The 12,977-nt window shown below is 41.2% G+C and overlaps 1 protein-coding gene across 1 annotated transcript in view; it reads left to right on the top strand.

Annotated features, from left to right (window-relative positions):
* Positions 1 to 12,977, top strand: part of tubgcp3 (tubulin, gamma complex associated protein 3) — a 122,294-nt gene that overhangs the window by 53,519 nt on the left and 55,798 nt on the right. Inside the window, 2 exon segments of the mRNA XM_052026605.1 lie at positions 1,875 to 2,007; positions 6,689 to 6,855. Of these exon segments, the coding sequence (XP_051882565.1) occupies positions 1,875 to 2,007; positions 6,689 to 6,855 (300 nt within the window).

The following is a 12,977-nucleotide window of genomic DNA, read 5'->3' as shown; positions in this document are numbered from 1 at the left end:
TGTTGTGGAGAAATATAAAGTCATCTATTTTGATGGAAGAAGTAGCAAGTGGAGTTATATTTTTGAAGTAGCAACAAGTGGCAAGGGATTGAAAGCTATTGGTGTTCAGAGCCACCTGACTGATTTGCATACAATTAATCTGCTGATACCACAAGCTATTTGGAAGGTACACAGTATGTTGACTTTCATTACAAGAGGATTTTAACACAACTAAAATATGTCTTTGTGGAATTATAAAAGGCTTTGGCTAGACAGTATCTGGAATACTGTGTACTATCTAATTTGCTGTAGTAAAAGGAGTGTAACAAAGGTTCACCAGATTGATTTCTGAGATGAGGGATTTATCTATAAGGAGAGGCAAGTAAACTGGACCCATATTCTCAGGAGTTTAGAAAAATGAGAGGTGATTCAATTGAAGCATACAATGGTCTTACAGCATTTAATGGGGTAGATGCAGAAATGAGGTTTCCCCTGACTGGGGTGTCTCGAAGCATCCCAAAATAGTGGTTAATCATTTAGGACTGAAAAGTGGATGAATTTCTTAATCTGGAGCATAGTGAATCTTAGGAATTCTTCATGCAAGATGGCAGTGGACACTTAGTAACTTGAGTATATCCAAGGTAGATCTGCAGATCTATCTATAACTTTGTGGCTAATGCAGCTGAAGGCAGAGCCTCCGATAAAGGAGCATTTTAAATCTGGGATGCTGAAGAAAGCAGAACTAGAGAGGTACCTTCCGCAAAGGATTCTCAGGTTGCGTGATTGCAGAGCTGGGAAGGGGCAAATCCATGGAGAGATTTGAAATCAAGGATGAGAATTTTTAATTAGGTACATTGACTTCCTGCTTATCACTATAGGTGAGTCTATGATGTGTCAAAAGGACGTGTGAGTTTGGAACCAGTGTCTTGTCTTCAGGTCCTCCCAGAGAAAGGGTGAATGGAGTTGGATGGGCAATGGAATGTTTTCTTGAAGATAAGAGGAGTCATCCAATTGGTAGAATGCATTAATACAGAATTAATTATTAAGGAATAGGAAATTGGACTGCAGTAGGAGTTATGAGATGGTCCAAATATGGAGAGGAACATATACAGAGCACAGTACTGGAAATGTCATCTGTGTCACAGTCTTTTTGCTATAGATCAAATCAAGGCCCTGGTGAGGATATGTAAAGACTTGCTTTCTTCCTTTTACCAAATCTGTAACTGGTAAAATTTTCTGGACTCTTGGTAATGAAACGGCTTTCACAAAGGAAGGAAATTCTTTAGTGAGATTGGAATTGAGGTTTTTGTTCAGAAAAACATCTCTTATGTCCTCACAAAAGACATGGAGTGGAAGGTGGTTCACATAAATAGAGAGACTCCTTTAGCAAGTGACCAAGGAAGATGCAGTTGGTAAGAAGGACAACAGCTGAAACTTGAATTGAAAAGCAAGAAGTTGCAGATGTTGAATAAAAGCAGAAAATGCTGTAAATACTCAACAAGTCAGGCAGCAACTGTGCAGAGAGGAACAGAGTTAACATTTCAGGTTGATACCCTTAGTCATGCTTAATAGCAGCAGATTTATAGGAACCATAAGTAGATATATGACTGAGACATTTAACATAATACTTCTGATGGATAATGAATCAACAAAGAGTAATGCCTTTGATCTGCCAAAGGGACTGTATGAGATTGTGAAGCAGAACTCAGAAATAATTGCCTGATTGTTAGTACGTTGTTCTCAGGATGCACTGGGGAAAATACAGTTAGATTTAGTAATGTTTGCTCAGTACTGAGACTTCCCACAGTTAATGCACTTGAGTACTTCCTTGTTCTTTAATTGATATATTTGTCAATTAAATTTATATGCATTTGCTTTCAAATCTGAAATCTCAGATACAAGTAGAAGATGACCAAGGTGTGAATGTTGGACTGGAAAGCAGCCTAACGTTGCGACGCCTACTCATCTGGACGTACGATCCCAAGATTAGACTCAAGACACTTGCAGCACTTGTTGATCATTGCCAAGGTAATCAGGATGCTTTTAGAATACTACATGATTTGAAATTTAAGTAAGAAGCTCAAGTTTTAAAAAAAAAAGAAAAATATTAACAGAAGTCAAAGCAGTGACACAGGGAGTGTACAAAAACTTCTACCTAATTTTGACACACATGGCCATTTTGTACAAGAATTGGATGTTGAAGTTAAGTACAGTTGCCAATGGTATTGAGATGATATCTCTTCTTGTGAACTTTTGAATTAACAGTGATTTTAGACTGATCGACCTTATCAAGATTTTTTTTTAAACAAGGACACACTGTTGATTATTCTCAGAAAGGAAGCATTGAAATAGGGTCTGAGTTCCTCGGGTGGGTTTATACATAACCATCCATTGAGTTCTCTGATGTAGTTATGAATGGAGCTGAATAAAAATGGCCAAGCTTAATCTGAAGGTATCACAGGCCATTGGCAGATACTTAAGAGAGTGGAAATTTCTTCTTCTCTCAGAGTGTCATGAAACTCAAGAGTTCTTTGCTGGAGAAGGGTAGTGGAGGCCAGATCATTAGACCTGCTGTAGATGGAGTTAAATATTTGAAACATCAAGGAATTGAGCAGTATGGGGAACTGGTACGGAAGAGGAGTTGAGGCCAGCATAGTTTAGTCATGATCATATTGAATGGGAGGGCAAGCTTGAGTGGCCTGGTGGTTTACTCCTACTCCTATTTACTTGTGTACTTATGTTCATGTTTTTATCTGGCTATTGTTATTTTGTGTATTAAGCAAGTTTGGATAAAAATAAAGGGTATTTAAAATTAGATTGTGTGGCATTGAAATAAGGAAGAAGCCCAATGAACAATTGACAAGGTTGGGAAGTGGGCTGAGAAGCGGCAAAACATTTTTAATAGAGGGTAATAAGATTAGTCTTGTTGAATAAATGAGAGATTGTAAACTAATTGTCTGTGGACTCTAAGACATGTTCCATGACAATGGTGGAAAGGTTATAGACATCAGAAGTAGCAAAAAGAAAACTGAATACCATTCTCGGATATACCCCTGGGATTGGACACGTTATTTTTGGTCACTCCTTCAGAGTCAAAGATGACAGCCCCACTGCAGTTCTGGCGGTCTGAGGTGGCTGATGATGCTAATCTGGGACCCATAGATACTGCCTTGTGTTGGACAGGCACTGCTTGATTGGGAGAGGGGGTGGTCACGGGTTTGTGAGATAGTGTGTTCCTTGTGCCAATTTGCTATCCATTTGCATTCATGGGCCAAGGATCCCCATGAGTCATAAGAACAAAAGAAACAGAAGCAGAAATAGGCCAGTCATCCCTTCAAGTTTACTCTATCATTCAGTAATATTATGATTGATCCGATCATGGTTCCATTTCCTTCCCATACCCTTTGAAGTCTTTGTAGTTCAAATGTCTGTCAGCCTATGCCTTGAATGTATTTCATGACTGTACCTCCACAGATGTCTGTGGTAGAGAATTCCAGAGCCCTACTCTGCTCCCTATACACTCATTACTGCGTTTCCAGATTCTGTTCTAGCTCCATCTGCAAGTTTGTAGATGACACCACCGTAGTTGGCTGTATCTCAGTAATGATAAGTTGGAGTACAGGAAGTAGATAGGGAGCTTGGTGACATGGTGTCATGACAACAATTTTTCCCACAATGTCAGCAAAACAGAAGAGCTGGTCGGTGACTTAACAAGTGGGGAGGGGGGGCGCGATACACATGCACCTGTCTACATCAGTGGTGTTGAGGTCGAGAGGGTTGAGAGCTTCATGTTTGTAGGAGTGAACATCACCAATAGTCTGTCCTGGTCCAACCATCTAGACGTCACGGCCAGGAAAGCTCACCAGCGTTTCTACTTCCTCAGGAGGCTAAAGAAATTTGGCATGTCCCCTTTGACACTCACCAACTTTTATTGATGCACCATAGAAGGCATCCATCTGGATGCATCACGGCCTAGCATGGCAACTGCTCTGCCCGGGACCACGATAAACTGCAGAGAGTTGTGGATACAGCTCAGCACATCACAGAAACCAGCCTCCCCTCCAGAAACTCTGTATATACTTCTCACTGCCTCGGTAAAGCAGCCAGCATAAAGACCCCACCCACCCGGGACATTATCTCTTCTCCCCCCTCCCACTGGGCAGAAGATACAAAAGCCTGAAAGTATGTACCACCAAGGCTCAAGGACAGCTTCTATCCCACTACGATAAGTCTATTGATCAGTTCACTGGTACGATAAAATAGACTCTTGACCTCACAATCTACCTCGTTATGACCTTGCACTCTATTGTCTACCTGCACTGCAATTTCTCTGTAGTTGTGGTACTTTACTCTGCATTCTGTATTGTCTTACCTTGTACTACCTCAATGCATTGTGTAATGAATTGAGCTGTATGAACAGTATGCAAGACAAGTTTTTTTTTACTGTACCTCGGTAGAATTGACAATAATAAACCAATTCCATTCCAAATACCTCTTTCTTAAATGGCCACCCCTTATTCTGAAGTTATGACCTTAGTTCTGGATACTCCAACTCGGGGAAATATCTTCTTGGCTCCACCCTGTTAAAGCCACTTAGAATCTTCATTTCATTCAGATTACCTCTCGTTCATCAATATTCCATTGAAGTAAACTGAGTGTGATTAGGGCTTAACGTTAGTGTTCGCCTTTGAAAGGTGGCTCTTAAGATATGGGAATTGGTCTGTGTTTTCCAAGGTCTTGTCGTAGAACTTTATTGTCCATGCCTGTTGTTGAACAGTGGAGGGGTACATAAATACATAAGAATAGCAGCAAGGCCATTTGACTTCTTGAGCCCACTGTGCCAGTCAAAAAGATAATGACTGATCTATCTCACTGCTTTTTTCCTTCCAACCCCCGTATTCCTTGATTCCTCTGATAGCTAGAAATTTATTGATCTGTTTTGAATATAATCAATGACCAAGCCTCCATCGTCCTCCAGGGTTTTTAATGTTCAAGACCCCCTTGCAATCTCTTTTGTTTGAAGGACAATAATCCCAGTTTCTCCAGTATACCTACATAACACAATTCCCTCATCCCTGAAACTATGTTGGTAAATCTCTTCTGCAACCTTCTTATGGCGTCTATATCCTTCATAAAGTGTGTCACGCAGAACTGGACACAACATTTCAATTGGAGCTACAGAAAATAGAACATAGAACAGTACAGCACAGAAACCAGCCTTGTGGCACACGATGTTGTCCCAAACTAATTAAGCTAATGACACCTAATTAAACGGATCCCTTCTGTGTGCACATGGTTCAAATGTCTCCATTCTCTGCATATTCATGTGCCTAAGAGCCTCTTAAATGCCTCTATCGCATCGCAGCTTTCACTTCCACCCCGGGCAGCACATTCCAGGCACCCTCCGCTCTCTGTGTAAGGAAAAAAAACTTGCCCCACACATCTCCTTTGAACTTTCCCCTTCATAACTCAAATGCATGCCCTCCAGTATCAGTCATTTTGACCCTGGGAAAAAGATACCAGGTGTCTATCTATGGCTCTCAAAATCTTATAAACTTCTACCTGGTCTCCCCTCAGCCTCTACAGCTCCAGAGGAAACAACCCTAGTTTGTCCAACCTTGCCTAATAGAACATGCCCACTAATCCAGGCAGCATCCTGGTGAACCACTTCTGCACCCTCTCCAAAGCCTCCCCATCCTTCCTGTAATGGGGCGACCAGAACTGAATGCAATACCCCAGATGCGGCCTAACCAAATTTTTATAAAGCTGCAGCACAATTTCCTGACTCTTGAACTCAGTGCCTTGACTAATAAAGATAAGCATGCCAAATGCCACCTTTAACCACCCTATCAACTTGTGTGACCACATTCAGGGAGCTATGGACTTGGACCTCAAAATCCCTCTGTACATCAATGCTGTTAAGGGTCCACACCTCCCCCCCCCACCCCGGAACTATTTAGTTTAAAGCCCTAACTGCAGCCCGAGTTATTTGATTTGCAAGGACACTAGTTCCTTGTGAAACCTATTCTAATGAAAAGTTCAGTCTTTCTGCAGTACTCATATCACCTAGATCATAATCCATTTCTTCCATGCCAATCATTGAGCCACACATTGAATTCTCTGATCATATTGACATTAATTTACATATGGTTTTAGTCGTAACCCAAAGATTATTACTGTTATGCTTCTAGTTTTTTAATTTAGACCCTCACTGCTCATACTCCCTATTTTCTTAGTCCTACCTCTGGCTTTGGTGTCTCCACTGACCAGGGCAACTGGATCATTCTTCTTCAGCCTTGTGACAATGTCCTCACCAATGCACTAGGCAGGTAACACGGCCTTTGGGAACTATACTCTGGGCTGCAGGGAACAATATCGATTCCCCAATCTGCATTCTCTACCATTGCTACTACATTGCTTCATACTCCCACCGCACCCCCCCCCCTCCAACTTGAATGGCACCCTGCACCATGTGCCGTGCAGTCCTTCACTACATGTTAGTTTTTGGGACCAGTGAGATGGAGTATAATCTTTGAATTAGCATTTTCCTAAATTCTGATGTGAAATAATCTAATGATCAGAATTAATGACCATACTCGAAACATTTTTGTAACCTCCATATGACTTGAAGGAATTTAGAATAAATATTTAATTTCTTGGAACTTGTTTGGGAAGAATGCTTTAACAATTTTCATTTTGATTTGTTCAGGGAGGAAAGGTGGAGAATTGGCATCTGCTGTCCATGCTTACACTAAAACTGGAGACCCATACATGAGATCATTGGTGCAGCATATCCTGAGCCTGGTATCACACCCTATACTTAATTTTCTCTACCGCTGGATTTATGATGGAGAGTTGGAGGACACGTACCATGAGGTAAAAATTTTCAATTTTTTGTTTCTGTCCTGGTGCTCTAGGTGAAAGGATTTGGTTTATGACTTATGCCAATATTAATATTTAGACCCTGCTCATGTTTCCCAGAAGTCCATCTCTTTTTCCCCATTGTTTCATTTTCATTCTCAAGCCTTTCTCAACTGGATGCCTGTATTTGATCGTTTGCTCTTCCTAACTTGGCAGTCTTTCCTTCTGGAATTTTTTATTCACCACTTATACAACAGGATGTTTATTGGTGCTCATGGAGAAGCAGTGAAAGATCAGGTCAGTGCAATTCCTGGAAGTAAAGACATAGCCTGGTGAGAATTGGAAATTTGAACATTAGAATTGAGAAATAAAAGGAGTAAGCCATCTGGTCTTTTGACCCTGCTCTCCAAATTAACCATGTTAGGACTATTCCTCCACTTCATCCATTTCTCATCCCACCCATCCAATATCACAAAGTCATTGTTCTTTGATTATCTTACTGCATAATCGTATCTTTCTGCATTATCCTGTTAGAGTGAATGGCAAGGCTGGCAAGAGTAGGAAATCCTGGATGATGGGGGATATTGAGGCTCTAGTCAGGAAAAAGAGGAGGTACGGGCAGATCGGATCAGGTGAATCTCTGGAGAAGTACAGGCGATGCAGGAGCATACAAAGGAAGGAAATTGGAGGGCAAAAAGGGGGCATGAGATAGCTTTGGCAAAGAAGATTAAGGAGAATCCAGAGATTTCAGTAAGTATATTAAGGGAAGAAGGGTAACTAGAGAGAGAATAGGGCCCCTCAAAGACCAAAGTGGCCATCTTTGTGTGGAGCTGCAGGAGATGGGCAAGGTCCCCAATGAATATATCTCTGTTTTTACCATGGAGAAAGACATGAAGACATAGTTAATGGGGATACTCTGCATAACAGCAGGGGAGGTGCTGGATATCTTAAGACTTATGAAGGTAGATATACATTTCCAGGACCAGGTTGGGTGTAACACTGTGGGAAGCTAGAGTAGAAATTATGGTAGCCTTGGCTGAGATATTTGCATCATAGTTAGTGACAGGTGAAGTGCAGGAAGACTGGAGGGTGGCAAATGTTGTGCCTTTATTAAAGAAGGGCTGCAAAGAAAAACCTGGGGACTGTAGGCCAGTAAGCCTAACATCTGTGGTAGGTAAGTTACTGGCGGGGTTTCTGAGGTAAAGACGGGTTGATTAGGGTTGGAGAGCATAGCTTTGTGCATGGGGGATCACGTCTCACAAATTTTATTAAGTTTTTTGAAGAAGTAATCAAGAAGGTTGATGTGGGCAGGAGGGTAGATGTAATCTATATGGACTTCAGTAAGGCCTTTGACGAGGTTCCACATGGTAGGCTGCTATGGAAAGTTAGATCGCATGGGATCCAGGGAGAACTAGCTAATTGGATACACAGTTGGCTTGATGGCAGAAAGTAGAGGGTGATGGTGGAAGGTTGTCTTTCAGACTGGAGGCCTGTGACTAATGGAGTTCCCTAGAGGTTGGTGCTGGGCCCATTGCTATTTGTCATCTATATTAATGATTTGGATGAGAATGTACAAGGCATGAGTTTGCAAATATAACAGTTTATAAAAAAGGTGTGTTGTAGACAGTGAAGGTGGTTGTCAGGATTTACAAAAGGATCTTGGCCAGCTAGGTAAGTGGGCTGAGGAATGGTAAATGGAGTTTAATTTAGATAAGTGCGAGGTGTTGTGTTTTGAGAAGTCAAATGAGGTTAGGACTTTCACAGTGAACGGTAGGGCTCTTGGGAGTGTTGTAGAACAGAGGAACCGAGGAGTACAAGTACGTGGTTCTCTGAAAGTGGCATCACAGGTAGACAGTGATGAAGAAGGCTTTTGGTGAACTGGACTTTGTCAGTCAGGGTATTGAGTATAGAAGTTGGGATGTTATTATTACAGTTGTACAAGATGTCGCTGGAAAGGGTGCAGAGCGGATTTACAAGGATGTTACTGGGACTTGAGGGACTTTTTTCATTGGAGTGTAGGAGAATGAGGGGTGATCTTATAGAGGTGTATAAAATCATGAGGGGCATAGGTAAGGTGAATGTGTACAATTTTTTTTTCTCGGGTTGGGGTATCAAGAACTACAGGGCGTAGGTTTAAGGTGAGAGAGGAGAAATTTAATAGGAACCGGAGGGGCAACTTTTTCACCCAGAGGGTGATCAGCATATAGAATGAGCTGCCAGAGAAAGGTTGAGTACATTAACAACATTTAAAAGGCACTTAGTTATGTGGATAGATGAGGTTTAGGGCCTTATGGGCCAAATGCGGGCAAGTGGGATTAGGTTAGATGGGAATCTTGGTCAGCATGGACCAGTTGGGCGAAGGGCCTGCTTCTGTGCTGTACATCTCCATGACTACAGAAACAAGTCTTTCTCAAACTTGACTATAGTCACTGAGTGCATTAACAGCCCTTTGGAAAGCAGAATTTAGTGCAGAAATTTCTCCTCGTTCAAGTGCTATGTGGCTGATGTCTTTTGCTGTGATTATTTCTTCCCATGCTCCCCTACCCTTCTAACTGAATTCTGGACTCTTTTGCTGCAGGAAGCAGCTTCTTGGCATCTGCCTTGTCAATCTCAGAATTTTGGGTCTCAATGAAATCACCTAATCTCTGGTGGATATGGTCTAGTCTTGTTCAATCTTTCCCCAGTGGGCAACCCTCTCATCCCAAGAATCAATCTAATGATTTTTTGTTGCATTGCCTCTTGTACAAAGATCAAAATTGCACATGTGCTCTACCTGATCAGGCTGTACAATTACAGCAAAACTTTTTTCTGTGGTCCTTGTGATGAAGGCCACCAAACTACTTACCTTCTCAATTGTTTGCTGTACCTGCTTATCCATTTTCTGAGTTAGCACACTAAGATTCCCCCAATGTTTACAGGTTCCTCACCATTTCCTACCAAATGCATAATATCATAAACATCAATTCACATCTTACCAATTTGCTTAACTAGTCCATATCCCTTTGCAGATTCTGTGTCATTTTCATTACTCCCATCTGGTTTTGCATCCTTGGATACCTTGCATCTAGATCAGTCATATTATTCGTAAATAGTCACAGGCCCAGCATTGATCTTTGTGGCACCTTACTTGTGACAGCCATTCAGGCAGAAATTGTTCTAGATATTCATACTTTATTTTCTTTCGTTAAGCAATCCTCTGTATACATAAGTATATTTCTCTCCTATTTTAGGAGCTCTTATTTTGTCTAATGTCCTTTCAAATGGAACCTTATCAAGTACCTTTAGAAATACCCAGCTATACTACATCGCTGGTATTGACCCTGCTAATTATAAGCTCAAAAAAAAACCTGTTACTGGATTTGTCAAACATTATTTTGCTTTCAGTAAACAGTAGCCTAATTATATTATGATTTTCTTCACTACTTTCGCCTCAATGATATTTAATTTCCTCACGCTCATTAAATCCTTGCTTCCCCACTATTTCTGATAGTTTGTAGACTTTAGTACAAAATGGTTAACGCCTCCCCTAATTCCCTATTCTCGACTATATTTTCTCTTGCTACTCTGTTCCTCTTCACGCTATTGTAGAAGCATGAAATTTTCTGCAGCATTTCTTGTTTTTTATCATGTTCTGTCATTGCCTTGATCAATTTTTGGCATCTACTCTTGTTTTCTAAACTCAATCGTCAGCCTTGCCACATTGATTGCCAATGTAGTCCTTTTCTTATAAATATAATGTTAACTTTAATCTCCTAAAAGTTCTGCATTAGAAGCAATCCTTGATTCACTTGAAGAAATATTTCATAATTCTCAGCATTTCCAATTGTTTTTCTATTAGTCAGACATATAAATGGCAGGGATTTTGGGAGTGTTAATGTACAGAGAGACCTTGGGATGCAAGTCCATAGCTTGCTGAAAGTGGCGACACAGGTGGATAGGGTAGAGAAGAAGGCATTTGCTATACTTGCCTTCATAGGCCAAGGCTATGAGTATAGTTGAGACATTAGAGGATATGGTAGCAATAAGAGTGCAGAAGAGATTCATGAGGAAGTTGCCTGGAATGGAAGGCTGTAGTTACAAGGAGAGATGGAACAGATTGGGTTTATTATCACTAAAACATAGGACGGTGAGAGGTGACCTTATGGAGGTTTATAAAAAGATAAGATAGATTTATCAGAGTCTATTTTCCTAGAACAGGGAAGTCTAAAACTAGAGGGTGTAGATTTAAGGTGAGAGGGAGGAAATCTGAAGGGTAAGATTTTCATACCGAGGGTGTTAACTGGAGCGAGCTGTAAGAGGAGGTGGTAGAGGCAGGTACAATTACAGCATTTAAAAGGCATTTGGACAGGTACTTGGACAGGAAAGGCATAGAATGAAATGGGCCTATTGTAGGCATATAGGATCAGCATAAATGGACATCACGGTTGGCATGGATAAGGTAGGCAGAAAGGGCCCATTTCTAATGATATTGCTCTTGGGCTCCTCAAATCCTAGCAGCTGTGTTTTTATTTCTTGTTCCCTGTTGTTTGTAATCTCCACCTAATGTCTTTTTGGGCCAAAGTCATTTCTTACTCCTGCCCAGTGTCACAGTTTATTGTCAGGCTCCCACTGTGCCTCATTTTATTTGACTGTCAGATCAAATGAATATATTTCTGTTTGTGTCAATTAATTTGTCTTTCTTGTTGCAAACACTCTGTATTTTCAGATATAGTGCTTTTCACTATAATTTTTAATACTGTGTTTTTTACTGCACCCTGGTCTATATGACAATAAACTAACCTAATCTGAATCTGACTTTGGTTTTATTCACTGAAGCAATTTTACCTTAGATTTCTGTCACATGTGCTCATCCTCACTCAAATCGTTACTTTTCTTGATGGCCTTTACACCTATCGTATTCCCCTCGCCTGAACACGACTACCTCTCCCCGCAGCTTGCTGCCCATATTTCGTTACCCTCCAGAGTGCTTTTTACCTAAGTTTAAAGCCCTCCTTGCAGCCCTAGTTGTCTTCTATGATTGGATACTGGTCTCAATCTGGTATAAATGGAGCCTGGAATACTCCCATAGTTCCTTCATCCCTTATGCTATGTTCTCTAACAGAGAAGCAGCCCATTATGGCCCATCAAGTCTATGCTGACTCACAGATAACCTGGTTCCCACAAGTTTTACTTGTAACCTAATCTTCTCACATTCCCGTCAAACCCCATTGATGGGAATTCCCATTTAATTGAGATGTTTGAGGAAGTGACAAAGAGGAATTTAAAATAGAGGGATATGTGGGAGGAAGGGGTTAGATAGTCTTTGGTGAAGTTTAAAGGTCAGCACAACATTGGGCCGAAGGGCCTGTATTGTGCTTTACTGTTCTATGATTCTATGATTGATGGGGGTAGGGCTCTGGATGTTTTATGGGTGGGCTTTCATAAAGCATTTGACAAGGTTCCTTGTGGCATGCTTGTCCAGAAGGTTGTTACTTGGGATCCTCGGTGAGCTGGTAAGTTAGATGCAAAACTGGTTTGGTCATAGAAGACAGAAGGTGGTGGTGGAGGGGTGTTTCTTTGACTGGAGGTCTGTGACCAGTGGTGTTCTGCAAAAATCATTGCTGGGGCGTCTGATTAGTATGTTTGTAAACAACAGGAAAATTGGCAGAGTTATGGGTAGTGAGGAAGGTTGTCAAATCATACAGCATTTTCAGAGGTCAAATGCGAGAGGAAAGTATGTAGTAAATGTCAGAATCCTGAGAAGCATTGATGCTAGTCCATCGCTCCCTGAAAATGGTAACATAAGTGGATGGGATGGTAAAGAAGGCACATGGCGTACTTGCCTTCATCAGTCAGGGCATTGAGTATAAAAGTCAGTAAGTCATGTTGCAGCTGTATAAAACTTTAGTTTGGCCTCATTTTGACTATTGTGATCAGTTCTGGTCAGCAGACAATAAGGAAGGATGTGGAGACCTTGAAGAAGGTGCAGAAGAAGTTTACCAGGATATTGCCTGGATTGGAGTGAATTAGCTATGTAGCGTTAGAGGCTGAGGGGTGACCTGTATATAAAATTATGAGAGGCATAGATAGGGTAGATAGTCTTTTTTTCCCCCAGAGAGGAAATGTCAAATATTGGAGGGCATAGCTTTAAAGTGAGA

Source organism: Pristis pectinata, chromosome 11 (genome assembly GCF_009764475.1).
Source record: "Pristis pectinata isolate sPriPec2 chromosome 11, sPriPec2.1.pri, whole genome shotgun sequence".
Taxonomy (NCBI): Eukaryota; Metazoa; Chordata; class Chondrichthyes; order Rhinopristiformes; family Pristidae; genus Pristis; species Pristis pectinata.
This window is presented reverse-complemented; position numbering and strand designations above follow the sequence as displayed.